The following is a 13330-nucleotide window of genomic DNA, read 5'->3' on the forward strand; positions in this document are numbered from 1 at the left end:
CAGCAGCCACCTTTCTTTTCCTTGGAACACCCCAGCCCCTGCTTTCCCATGTAGGTTACAACTTGAAGTTAGGGAGAGAAGTTATGCACTGAAGGTGGTGCAGCTGGTCGGGCCAGGAGTACACTTCTCCATGGGCTCCCCAAAAGGCTCTTGGCCTTCCAACAGAAAGAGGGCCTCTGCCCCGACTCAGGCAGGAAGGGGCCTGCAAGGAGGTCCTTCAGCCCATGAGATACTCACCCAGGCCAGCAAGCTGAGATGAGAGGGAAGGTGGGGGTGCCGTGCTCCCCACCATGGGGCTCATCACGGCAGGAGACCCCGGCCCCAGGTCTATTAAGTTGTCCTCGGTCACTTCACTGAGAACCTGTGGAGCAGGAGGTGCCGTGAGCACATGAGCCCTGGGGCCTGGCTGAGGGCAGGCCTGCAGGCCGTGTGCTCTCCACGCCTGCCAACACAGGAGCCAGGCCCACTGCGGACCCTGGAACTGGGGAGCCCTGCCCACTGACTCGCGGATGTGCCTGCTGGCTCTTCCTCAGCAGCTTGTCAACAGCGCGAGCTGTTCAGATCACCAGATATTTACATCCCAGGTCAAGGAACAGGTGAGACCACCCGAGGCGGCCCTTCCAGCTCAGAGCCACTCGGATGCTGAGGGCATGCTTACCCCGTTACTGGTGTTTTGGACCAGGCGGCCAGACCGGAATCGCTCGAACCTATCAGGAAGGAGAGCCCAGTGAGGGAGGGTGTGGCGTTGCGATGCCCACGAGTCCTGGTAAAAGCTTCTGGGGACCGAGATTCCAGGAAAGGAGACCAACCAGGCCCACGTTAGGGCCGGAGAGCAGCCCACACATGCACGTCACACGCCTTCCCCTGTGTGGGCTTCACCCATGGGCCCCGAGATGAGGAGCAGGGTGGTGGCTGGTACATCGACCATTGTAAGCACCCCAGCCATCCCCTCAGACCTTAGGCTAGGTGCTCCTCCTGTCACTGGAGGGCGGGCACTAAAGCCCTATGTCACAGGGGCACGCCTCTGCCAGAGAGGGTCCCTGGGGGCTGCGACCAGGCCACACCCAGCCTGCTGACTGCAGACCGGCCCAGGGTGGGACTTGCCTCAGAGCAGCTACAGACGCCTCCTCTCTTACCGGGTGGGAAGATTGTGAGGGGCGTGTGGCTGCCGTGAATGCCACGGGCGGGGGTAGCTCAGACTCTTTTGAGCTGGACCCAGAGAAGCAGACTTCACTGTGTCCCGGCTGCTGGGGCCAGCGCCTGTGAGCAGGGATCCCGAGGGGCACTGGTGAGGACTGGTGCTGACTGGGTGTAGGAAAGACCTGTTTTCCAAGCCCTGGTCTCTCAGGAGGAGGGGAGGCCCTGGAGTCTCCAGCCCGGAGCCTCTGCCACCACCTGCCCAGGTCTGTGGCTGTGGAAGTGCCCACACAGCTCCTGCCACCTGTTCTAGAAGGGGCTGGAAGGACCCGACAGGTTAAAAGTCAGGCCCATTTAAAACTGGGACCACAAGGCAAGACCAAGGGTCAAGGCACTCAGGTTGGCTCCTGTCCCCACCTGGCACGCCCCTGTGGCCCAATGCCCTCTGCGGAGACCGTCTCAGCTGTCAGCCGACAGGGCCAGCTTCCTTTTTTTTTTCCGTTTCACCTTGAAATATATATTTGCTCTAGAATGATCATATTGCAGCATGATTCCCATGCAGTGTACAGTCCTCTATTTAAAAACGTGAGGCAGCAAAGTGTTACGGTGCTCCGTCCGGGCGCGGCTGAGGCTGCGGGCGCCGGCAGACAGACGCAGCGCGCGGCCTGGCCAGGCGCTCCCTCCCGGCGGCCGCGGGGACGCCGGCGTCAAGCGAGGGCCCAGGCGACGAGGTCAGAGGTCAGCAGTGTCCAGCGCGTGGCCGGGCCGTGTCCGCAGGCCGCGAGGGCTGGCGGCCCAGCGGACGAGGAAAGACAAAGTGCAATGAGAGAGGCGGGACTGCCCAGACCAGGCAGGGATGTGCTGCGGGCACACCTGCCGCTTCGCTGCCGCCCATGTGTCCCCATGGGCGGGGCCAGGAGTGACCCCGCCAGCCGCTTGCTCCACCCCGGAGCGGAGGGCCAGCTTCCTTGATGCCTCAGCTGAAGCCAAGACAAAGCCCAGGGTTGTGACAACTACAGCAAAATCACCCCTCAGATCCCAAATGCAATTATCTGCCACACTGCCCTTCACGGGTGCCAAACCATCATGCCACGAGTCAGTGAGAGGCCAGGACCCGAGTCTCCAGGGAGTTGGGGCTTAAACTTAGAAGAAGGCAGGCCTCATTGAGGGGCCTACAGGCGGGTGCGCCCAGGAGAGCCCGAGCTGCTTGCATCGCTTCTCCTGCAGCTGTGGGCCTGACTGTGGAAAGGCTGCGCTTCCCAGAGGCTTTGGAAAGGGAGAAGAACCTGCAAGGTCGTTACCTCAAATCCGATGGCGACCCGGCTGCAGGAAGAACCGAGAGGAGCATGTGTTCCCTACACAGCCCCTGGTACTCCTGCCCCTGCTGGACACTCAGACTCCCTGACATTTGCAAAGCAAAGGAAAAATCTCCTTTTTTAAAGATGGAAAAGAGAAAAATCTTTTCCCTTGGTGAATATTTTTCCTTTTAATCCTTTTTAAATTCAAAGGATCTTTAAAGAGGCAGGTGCAGCAGCTCCAGAGCCCGGGTGCCGGAGGGTCCTTCCCTCCTGGGGCCGGTGGTGAGGGAGGCAGAGCAGCTGGAGGCTTGCAAAGGACAGAGACTCATCTGCCAGCCTTCCCGCTGCTGGGCTCCCAGGAGAACAGGAGACATTTCCCTGTCGTCTGGAGCAAATTAGCATCTCTCTGATGAGTAGTTTCCAAATCTAATCCCTCTCCCTTCTGTTCGAGAAAGAAACCCACACGGCTTTGGGGGCGGGGGAGGGCACGCCCACCTCTCGTATCGGAGGAAGACGTTGTTGAGGTCGTCGTTGACGTGCAGCAGCTCCTCGGTGACCTCCTCATTGCTCACGTGCGAGATGAGCTCCACCACGCGCTGCTGCATGGCCCGGCATGTCCTGTTCAGCTCCTGGGGACACACACGCCAGCCTGCTGGGCCTTCGCCACGTCTACGTCCTCTGAGAAATGGGTCCTGCTCCTCCCTCAGTGCAGGCTTGCTCACAAAGCCAGGGTGTGTCTGAGCAAAGGGGAAGCCCTCCCTTTTGCCCCCTACTCCCCAGGAAACCCGCTTGTTCCCCAGACCGACAAGTGTCCAGGCCTGCAGACTGGGGGGACACAGCCACACGCTGTATAAACCCGTTTTAAATTAGAAGAGAGGATTCTTTGAAGCTGGCTTTTTCTCTTCAACAGAATGTTCCAGACAACTTTCCCACCATTTCAGTCTCACCCGTGTGTGTATGCACCATTTTATATCTATCTATCTATCTATCTATATATCTATCTATCTATCTATATAATGTTATAACGTATGCACCATTCTATTTGGGACACTCAGGTGTGGCCTTCTTTGGCCCGCGCAGTGGGGGACAGCAGCGAACACTGCACACGCCTGCTATGCACCTGCACGGGACCACGCCCCACAGGTGGCTGCTGGCTGAACGGGGTGGCCACGTGGAAAGCTGGCTGGTCACAGTAAAGACGCTGCTAACCGAGGAGATCTGTGTGTTTGCACTCGCAGCAGTGGCAGGAATGTGTCTTACGACACGTTAGATATTCAGTGTGGAAGCAGATGAGTGCCCAGGCCTGACCAGGCAGCGAAGAGCAAGGGCAGGACTGAGACAGGCCAGCTCCCCACAGAGCGAGCAGACTGCGGTGAAGGAGGAGGGCTGCTGGCACATCCGGGCCATTCTATGCGGGCACTCTCCCAGGCGGCTCAGCCTGGGGCCTTCCCTAAGAGCAGAGCAGAGGCAGCTGAGGAAAGAAGCATGGCCCCCGGGGGGCAGCCCAGAAGCACCGTAGCGCAGCTGTATTTTTTAAGACAGAAGTACCTCTATTGGCAGCTGTGAATAACAGGCAGCTTCCTTGGAGATGCTCTGACTGGTGGGGTCCTGGGCCCTGTCCAGCTGGCTACGGACACATGGCCTCTGTCTCGGCCCTCTGCACAGCCAGGATGCTGCTGTCAGTCTTTCTTGGTCAATAGGGACACAAGCAAGTCCAATGTCTGGACGTTCTGGGTTTATCTCTGAACAGATTCTCATTATTCTCATTCTTGGTTCTCCTAGGACTACCATTCTAGATTTTGGAAAAGGCAGGACCATTCCTGGAAAGAGGGCTTTAAGCAAATCACTGGATTCTCATAATCCCTTTCTCCCTACTCCCAACCTGTACCAGTTGTACCCGGGCCAAGCCAGCCCAGGTAAGTAGTGCCATCCCATCAGCAGCACCAGGCTGGGCTAGAGGCAGGAGGAGGACCTTGATCTCAAATGCTCTGAACCCGAGTCGGCCTGCACACTGCAGGGTCCCGATTCAATTCCAGTTAAGGGCACATGCCCAGGTTTCAGGCTCCATCCCCAGTAGCAGGCCTGTAGGAGACAGATGATCAATGATTCTCTCTCATCATTGATGTTTCTACCTCTCTCTCTTCCTTTCTTTCTGAAATCAATTTATATATATAAAAGCCAAGCGACCTGAACTGTGAAACAACCAGTCGCTATGACACACACTGTGGCAGCCAACAGGCCCAGTGAAGGTCCCAGTCACCTCCTTCCCCCCACCAACCTCCCACATCCCCACCCCCCTGCTGGCCCAGCCCCAATCAGCCCCCATCAGGGTGGGCAGGCTGGACCCCACCTGTGCACGAATTTGTGCAAGAGGCCTCTAGGAGAAATATGTAAAAATAAATAAATAAACAAAATGCTCTGAAGCCTAGTTCTGCCCAGACCACCAGCTCCTGTCACTGTCCTCACAGGCACCCGCATTAGCGCCCAGGCCCCCAGCACTCTCTGGTCTCTGTGTCCCTGGGGAAAACACGGGGCTGCAGAAATGGTGCACCTCTGAGTGCCTCACAGCAGGGGTTTGGGGCAACCCACCCTCCGGCAGCCAGGGCAGCTCTGCTTTGATCTGTTTTAAACACTCCGTTCTCGGGAGGACTTATTTGTGGAGGAGTTCCAATCCTTGAGAGAAATGTTTGGGAAGAGGCCTCTGCAGCTCTCACCCTGGACACAGAGGCAGGGATGCCATGGCTGTAAGCAACAGAAACCCTTTGGCCTTGCACTTGCTGCCTTGCTCCCCCCCCCCCCCTCCCCAGAGGTGATGGGGAAGCAGCCCTGACCCCCCAGGAGAGCCTCCCGTCCCTGACCTCAGAGGAGCACCCAGGGAGTCCGGCCCGGGGTCTGAGTCAGAGAGAAAGCTTTACATGTCCATGCTGTCACCTTGTAAGTTACTGTCTTAGAACAGAACTAAACAAAGAGCTGGATGGTGGGAGGAGGACTAGATGTTAAGATTCCTGCCACCACAGCACCAGCTAGCTCTGCATGGTCTCCACCGGGTCACGCACAGCCAGGCTGCGCAGGTGCCTGGGAGACCCTGCTCTGCCTCCCTGGCCTCCAGACAGAGCGGCTCCCACTCACCCGCTCGCTCAGGCAGCCCTCCCGCTGCGCAACAGCTGGAACAAAGTTCTTAAAGGGGACAATCTGGGCTCTGGCCTCTTCTGGGTCTGGTTCTCAACAGAGGGAGGACAGCTGTTACTGTTCTTTGTGCGAAGCCCTCACCTGTCAGAGCATCTCATTAAAACACCCGCTTTTCTGCCTAATTGCTCCCAACGACGTGATCCTTTCTTTGAGGCATGCACGTCCCCACCTCACAGAACAACTCTCAGGCCCTCGCTCTGCGTGTCCTCCCCAGCCTCCTCCCGGACTGGGGAGCACAGAACAGGGTCCCGGAAACCTGCTCCTAGAGCTGCGGGCTGGGGGTGTGGGGGACGGGGAATGTGTGTGCAAAGAAGTTCTTTGAAGAGAAAGGGGAATAATGAAGCTAAATGTGTAGAATAAACCAGACTTCTCCAGAGAAAACGGTCCTGGCCACCGGGTCTTTTGTTGGAATGAGATATAGGAAGAGGGGAGCGAGAGGGCGATGCCTGCTCCTCCTCTTCACTGACAGCGCACAGGAAGGTAGGAATGCCTTTAGCATCACTGAATCCATGTGAGTTACTAACTGGAGACAAAGTTCAGCAAGCTAATTTGAAAGAGACAGAAGGCACCGAATAGTACCAGGCTCACTAGAGTCCAGAGCGGGGACTCCAGGCCGCGGTGAAGGGCGGACCTCAGCAGCGTGGGTACAGCCCACACCAGGCCCCATGCAGTGCCCATGTGTGGTGGTGGTGGGGAGGGGCGGTGGGCAGACAGCCAACAGCACGGGAGAAAGATGAGGGTTCTCAGGGGACGTCCGTCCCCTGCTGAGAACTGCCTGGCCGTCCTCCAGGTGGGCTGCCACAGCCTCCCCTGTACCCCGAGACTGGGTCGCGGCAGTCTCAGCATTTAGGGGCCTGCTGTGTGAACGTGGACTGTGTTTCTGCTGGTGTCAGGACCGACAGGGCAGCAGGTGCAGGGAGACAGGCTGGAGCTCGATGTGCTGACAGAACCACAGAAGCTCCAGCCTGGGGCCGCCGTGCCTGCGCCCGGCACCGGCACACTGCCAGCAGGATCCCTCCACACTCTGTGGGATCACCAGCATCACCAGCTCCTCAGTCATGGCTGAATCGTGGCGCCTCGGCCCCCCGCTCCTGCCCTGCTGTGCTGCTCCCCACGGGCTGACTGACAGTTGCTGCTGATAAGAACAACGAGGCGGAGGCGGGAGGGACTCAGCGGAGGTGAGGAGCTGGCTGCTGCCTGGCGGTCTCCCGGCCCAGAGCAGAGGGCCCCACACACTGAGGAGCTGCTGTGTCCCTCTGCGGCTTACTTTCTGGGAACTCCCGAGAGGAGGCTGACAGCGCGGCGAGTGGAGTGGCCTCAGCCTCCCTCAACCACAGTGACAAATCCTCAGGCCCAGCGCTCCGGGGCTGCTCCGCCCTCTGCAGGGCTGCAGCGAGGCTGCACCAGAACGGCTCTGACTCCCAGGAAGCGATCAAACGAACCCATTCATCATCATGGTCTGCCACCCAGTGCATCCAGGGCTGACACCTCCAATTTCCTCTCTTCCCATTTCCTCCGCCTCCTACCCAGCAGCTTACACTCGAGATCGAGCGGCTTTTGCTGGCGTGAACATTTGGGTTGGGGACAAAAGTGTTTACTTCATGGCCGTGGCCAGTACTGCGAGCTGACAGCTTCTCCTCACCATCTGGCTGCCCTCCACTGCCACTAAGGAGTCCTGGGCACGGCCTGATCCTGTCACTTTCCAAGCAGCCTGTGCCGTTTTCCAACACGGTGTGCTCACCGTTTGGTCTGACCTGGCCCTTGGGGGACCCTGCCTGGCTGGCTTCTGATAGACGGGGAGGAAGAGGAGGAGAGAGGTCAGGGATGACTGCAGAGCTGGCCGGCAGCCGGGGCCAGGCCTGTGCACAGAGCCTCCCGAAGCCTCCCGCTGTGCCAGAGCCGCTCTTCCCGTTTGATTTAAAGACAGCAGCGAGACTGGAGGCTCAGAGTTGGAACAAACAGAGGGAAGGAAAACGTCACAGGAAGCAGCCTATTTTTGAAGACTGTGAGCTGCCACAGGAGATTAGGTTATGTTTGTCTTGGCTCACGGCTTGTTTAGAACACACCACACGCACTGGCACCCAGACCGTCCCTGCTGTCTGGGCTGCTGGCTGTCTGGAAGCAGCTGGCTTTGTTCAGCCCCCACCCCGCGGCCAGGAGCTCAGCTCTGTCCACTGCAAACCCCTTGTCAGCAGGAATTCTGATGCTGACACAGCGCAGCGCTCCCTCAAGCAGCCCCTCAGCTTCTGGACTAATCGCAGGTCCCCGGGCCTCCGGGAATGCCTGGAAGAAGCACCACCGGGCAGGATGGAGGCCAATTCGCAGGAACGGGTGCTGGGTCCCGGGAGTGTGGCATGTGGCCAGCTGGACCTGCTCAGCCAGGCGAGCCCGGCCTGCCGCAGGCTCTGAGGTCGCCTTGCTCCGCTGGCAGAGGGTGTCATGCCTTCAAGAGCAGCCTGACGCTAGTTCCTCGGAGATGAGCGTGTCTCCCACGCTCAGCGGCCAGCTCCCCAGAGCAGGTCTCGCACAGCATCGGTGCCTCTTGGGCTTTGCTCTGTTAGGCCCTGGACAGGCTCCCACCCCTGCTCACCCCCCAGGAGCTAATGGCTTCGAAGGGTGAAGGGGGCACGGCAAGAGATGGCTGTGTGCGCTCCTGAGGACCGTGTGCCAACAGCAGGTGGGTGTGCGCCACTCGGGGGGTCAAGACCGACGGCTCGAGGGCAGACGGGAGTAGCCTGTGCACTCACGCCAGTTCGCCCGGCCAGTCTGGCTCCTGATTTGTTGACTCGAGCATCTTGCCTCCCACAGAGACGATCTGGCATCGGGAGTCTACAGCACCCTCTTCCCACCCTTCCGAGGGCACTGCTTCTAAGGCGGTGCCAGAGCCTGAGACGGGAGTGGCGGGCCTGGGAAACAGGCCCGAGGAGGGTCTCTGGCTCTCACACCAGGGACCCCCGCAGGCAGCCCTGCACCCGACCCCTTTCCAGCACTGTCAGGCCCCCGAGCGGCCAGAGGAGGAGAGGCCAGGTAGGGACAGAGCCTCGGGACCGCGGTGTGAACAACCTCCGCCTGGGGATGGGTGCTCAGCGTCCAGGAAAAAAGGGGCTTCAGCTGCCCATGGCCTGGCGGTCTGGGAAGGTGTGACGAGGAGGGGAGGCTGATGATGTCAGGAGTGCAAAGCAACACAGACAGATCGTACACATAGTAACATCTCAACCACATTTGAAATAAACATCGAAGCGCTGACGATGGCTATTTGTGAACACGGCAGCAGAGAAAACGCTCTTCTTTGAACTGCCTTTTTCTTTAGATGAGCATGGCTTCTGCAATTGGCATTTTATAATCAGGAAAAATGCTACTAAGGAAAGTAAAAAGGAGAGCACCTGGTACTGGCCTCTGTCATTTCTAGGAAGTGTGAGGCTGGGTCTGGGCCTACACAGACTCGGCCGCTCTCTCACTGCCGTGCCCCGAGCCCTGAGCCCCGAGACGAGGCCCCTCACCTGCAGCAACTCCAGGTCAGATGAGTCTTCCTGTCCAGGGACCATTTCCGTTAACATCTCGGACATGACTTTGGTGTTGCCTCGAACAATGTCCAGTTCGCTCCGCAGCCTGGCGATCTGCTGGCCCAGGAGGAAGCAGGAGGGAGAGGTCAGTCACTGCGCCTGGCGGGCCGTCACCCCCCTGGGAGAGCAGCAGCAGCAGCAGCAGCAGCAGCTCTGGGCTAGAGAGCGCTGACGGGGAGGGAGGCCACCCAGAGAGCCGGTCACCCGGGGCCCTGGCTCTGCCCAGGACTGGGAGGCAGCACTGGGCAAGGAGAGTGCTCTGTGCCCAGAGGACCCAGCTGGTCTGCAGCCCCGCTTCCCGCCCTGGGGCAGGGACTCACCCTCAGGCTCTGCCTCTGCTCTTTCAAGGGAAAGTGGGGGGTGTGGTCCCCAGTCCCTCAGCACTGGGAGAGGAACCCCATAGCTATAGACTCTGGCTCCCAGCAGCTTATCCTCCAAATACTATGTTCTTCTGAGAGGCTGGCAGTGTTACTCACTGGCCTGGTATGGCGAGAGGGAGGGAGAGGCATGGGGAGAAAACCACAGGAAGGCCGCTCCCTGCCGAGGGTAATGACCCCTTGAAAGCTACCCAACCCGCCCATCCAACAGGGTCCCAAAGCCTGGGCCGCCTCTCCTGCAGCAGAAGCACCAAAGGATGGACTTAATCTCCGCGCCTCATTTCCCACCTGTGAGAGGGAACTAGGAATCCCAAGGTGTGCAGAGTGGCTGCGGGTAGCTGATGTGCAAATGCCCCCTCACCCGTGTTGGCACACATATACCCAACACTGCTGGGATGTGCAGAGCTGGACCAGGGTGCTCTGACCTGCCCTTGACATTGTGCTCAGAGGTCTCTCCTGAGGCGCGCCCCGCCCCCACCCCCGCCCCCCGCCTGTGTCCAGCGCCTGGGACAGGGCCTCTGCTTCACTGAGGCCTGTGCCCTTGCACAGGGACAGGGACAGAAAGCACAATGCATGTTTACTGGCTGGACAAATGGGAGGGACAGCCCACGGGGGGAAGAGGGGGAAGGGGGCAGGCCAGGTCCTGGCAGCTTCTTTCTGCTTCGGGCTCTGCCTGATGGGTGGACGGCACAGATCTTGGCTGAGGAGGCTTCTGACCAGGAGGCCAGGACTGCGCGGTTAGAAGCCATGTGGGCTCTGAAGCCCCGGTCCTCCAGGCCCGGCTGGTCTGCTGCCTCTGCTTTCGTTCCCCGGGGGCAACACTCATGCCCGTCAGGCGTTCCAATCCCTCTCTCCACTGTTCTGGCTGCTGCGGGCTCCCCTCACCCCGCGCTCCCAGGCACAGACAGCTTCAAACATGGTGGCCTTCCCTCTGAGCAGAAGGGGCACAGCTCTGCCACAGGGTAGGTCCTGGTCACGGTGGGCGATGAAAAGGGCACATTCAGGGAAGTGAGGCCCACAGTTCAGGTAAACGCCTTTCAGCTGCGGGCTTCCGCAGTGTCTCCTCAGCAGAGCACACAGAAGCTGGGTGCGAATCCTCCAGCTGCCCTCAGGCCCATGCCCATTCTATAGCGGGAGGCTCACTGAGGGCTCCCTGGGCCCGGTGCCTGCTAGCTGGCCTCTCCTCCTCCTGCCTGCTCCCTCCTGGGCCCTGGCACAGCATGCCCACCAACCAGGCAGAATCACTGCCCTCTGACTGAACGAGGCCCCAGAATGAAGACATTGTCACGGAGACTATGTGAGGAGTTTAAAAATATAAACATGGGATGGATTTTTTTCAAGTCTGACCAATTCTCGAACTTGTAACTAATGGAAATACTAGAGATTCGCCCAAAGATCAGTCTCCATGTTTCACCGAGAAACTCAGGGGGCGTTAAGGGCTTTGCTCCCTGGGAGGTCCCTCAGGGAGGCAGGAGTGTTGGGGTGAAGCAGGAAGAGGCTTCCTAAAGGCTCCCTGCCCGGCCTCTGCCTCACGGGAGAAGTCCACCCTCTCTGCACACACATAGGCTGTTCACAGCTCCGCCCATTCCTGTGCTCTGCCTCACCCCTGCAGCTTCTTCCCCACTCCTTCCCTGCACTAGCTCACCCTCCAGCCACCACCTGCTGTGCACTCTTTCCTCTGGCCCGCACCACCCCCACCCGCCCACTTCACACAGTGCCCCTGGCCCCCACCGAGCCCCCATCCTTCACCCCCTCTGCCCCCGCCCCCCCGCCCCACACCAGCCCTGCCCCACCTGGTGCCTGGCAGGGCCCTTCTCCAGCTTCAAAACCTTCAGCAGCAGCAGCCCCCAACCCCCAGGCTGCCTTCCAGGCACTGCTCAACTCTGGGCTCAGCATCTCACTGCTCCCACCTCAGTGTGACCACAGCCCTGACTGTCTTTGCACCTGACCCCCCCGCACCCCTCCCCGACTGCGAGTCCTCAGAGAGAGATGGGTCTTTTCCTCTGTGCGTTACTGACACCTGCCCGTGTCTGGGAGGATGAATGAGGGCAAAGTGCCTGTGCCCAGGGTATGCAAGTACCTGTTCTGCATTGGCTGTGATGGGGCCGGTCACACTCAGAGCCGGGGCCTGTTGTGCGGAGAAGGGAGGAGGAGCAGACGAGGAAAAGGAGCTGGCACTTGTCCTCTGCTGCGCCTGGGACCTGGGCACGGTGGCGGCTGGATCCACTTCAGGGACACTCTGGCATGGCAATGACAGAGTCCTCTGTTCACTCGGGCTGCCTGCGCAGTAGGACCTGGCGCCTGCCCCCCAAGGGCAGTACTAGCTGCAGCACCTGTGAGGAGGGGGCCCTCTGCTCCTGGTCTTTCCCTCTGAGTCCTCCCAACAGCCCCTCCCTCTGCTCCCCCCACAGCCAAGCCCAGATCCCTCAGAAGGTGGCAGGGAGAGCCCTAATGCTCTGTACCCCATTACTAGGGCCATCTAGGGATCCTTAGTTGGTACCAGAAGATTATGTTTTGGCTTTTACAAGTAGACTAATATAAATAGTTAATTATGCAATTTACTGAACGTTCTTTGTAATTACAGAAATAACAACATAGTTCTGTATCACCTATCTATATAAAAGGCTAATATGCTAAGTGCCCTTCCCTCCATCTGGGTTATGACATCATGTAGCAATGCCTGGCTTCCTTTCCCTAGCAACTAGCCTCCTTGCAGTTTCTTCAGCCAAGGAACACAACTTGCTTTTATAGCCAAGTGCAAACATTTCACAGTTTAACCAAATGTCTGTGAAGCGTTTTCTCGTGCCTCATCTCCTGTGATCCTCACAGAAGTCCTGGAGGGTCTTCTTTGAGAAAGGAGACTCAGGGGAATCCTATTTTCTTTTCATTAGCTGGAAAACGGAGATTTAGAAAGCTTAGAAACTTGACCCTACTGAAAAGAAGAAATGGTGGACCTTGAAAATGACTTCAGGTTTTCTCACTGCACAGAATATGGTCAAACACTGCTGCAGTTACATATTTTACCCTTTGTTCTCCCTGCGTGACCTACAATAATAATCTGCTTCATGTTGATATTTATTGTTTGTTGCTAACAATTACCTGAAAGAGAAGTTGGGGTGCTTCACTGGGCTGAAAAAAGTTTAGCTGCATCAGAAAGCAGGTCTAATTAAGCAAGCTTATTCTATATCTATAGGCTAAGTTGACTTGTGCATGCGTAATATTGTATATATAAAGCTCTCTCTGGCGCCAATTGCATGCATGTGTTTCAATCTATCATTGTCGATTGTGAAGTTAATTAACACTTCTATTATAGAGAAAGGGTGAATAGCAACATTAAAATATTTCTTCTAATTTATTTCCTTTCAATGTGCACGAATTCGTGCACCAGGCCACTAGTTATTAGAAGAATAAAACAGGTTATGTTTATTCCACAAGGCACAGTGTTTGGAAGGTCACACTGAAAACACTGCTCTGGAAAATAAAATTCCTCATGCTTCCCTTTGGGCATCCCCGATAACCTCCTGTGCGTGAGTGGTGTTCATACGACAAGATCTGCACCGGCTGATGCCCTCCTCTCCCCATTTCAGAGACGGGTGAGACGGGCCAGCAAGGCAGTGTCCTGAGCCCTGGCTCCCCAAGGCAGGACGGATGCCAGCCCTCAGGGTGCACACTAGCTCCCGGGAAGGGTGGCCAGCCTCTCCTGCAGGCTTTTATGCACTGAGGGCATCCGTGACAGGCCTCTACATGGCCTTCCATGGGCTTTGAA

At 58.0% G+C, this 13330-nt stretch overlaps 1 protein-coding gene across 9 annotated transcripts in view; it reads right to left on the bottom strand.

The window, feature by feature from the left end:
• Window positions 1-13330, bottom strand: part of TOM1L2 (target of myb1 like 2 membrane trafficking protein) — a 129026-nt gene that overhangs the window by 13939 nt on the left and 101757 nt on the right. For 4 of the 9 annotated variants that reach the window (XM_036452247.2, XM_045586453.1, XM_036452245.2 and 1 more), the window contains 5 exons: window positions 11645-11803; window positions 9125-9244; window positions 2931-3064; window positions 659-707; window positions 238-361 (listed from right to left, as the gene is read on the bottom strand). In XM_036452247.2, coding sequence (XP_036308140.1) covers window positions 238-361; window positions 659-707; window positions 2931-3064; window positions 9125-9244; window positions 11645-11803 — 586 coding nt within the window. The remainder of the gene's footprint in view (window positions 1-237; window positions 362-658; window positions 708-2930; window positions 3065-9124; window positions 9245-11644; window positions 11804-13330) is intronic. The other 5 variants (XM_036452248.2, XM_036452246.2, XM_036452250.2 and 2 more) reach the window with 3 other exon arrangements.

This window comes from Pipistrellus kuhlii, unplaced genomic scaffold (genome assembly GCF_014108245.1).
Source record: "Pipistrellus kuhlii isolate mPipKuh1 unplaced genomic scaffold, mPipKuh1.p scaffold_m20_p_23, whole genome shotgun sequence".
Classification (NCBI taxonomy): domain Eukaryota; kingdom Metazoa; phylum Chordata; class Mammalia; order Chiroptera; family Vespertilionidae; genus Pipistrellus; species Pipistrellus kuhlii.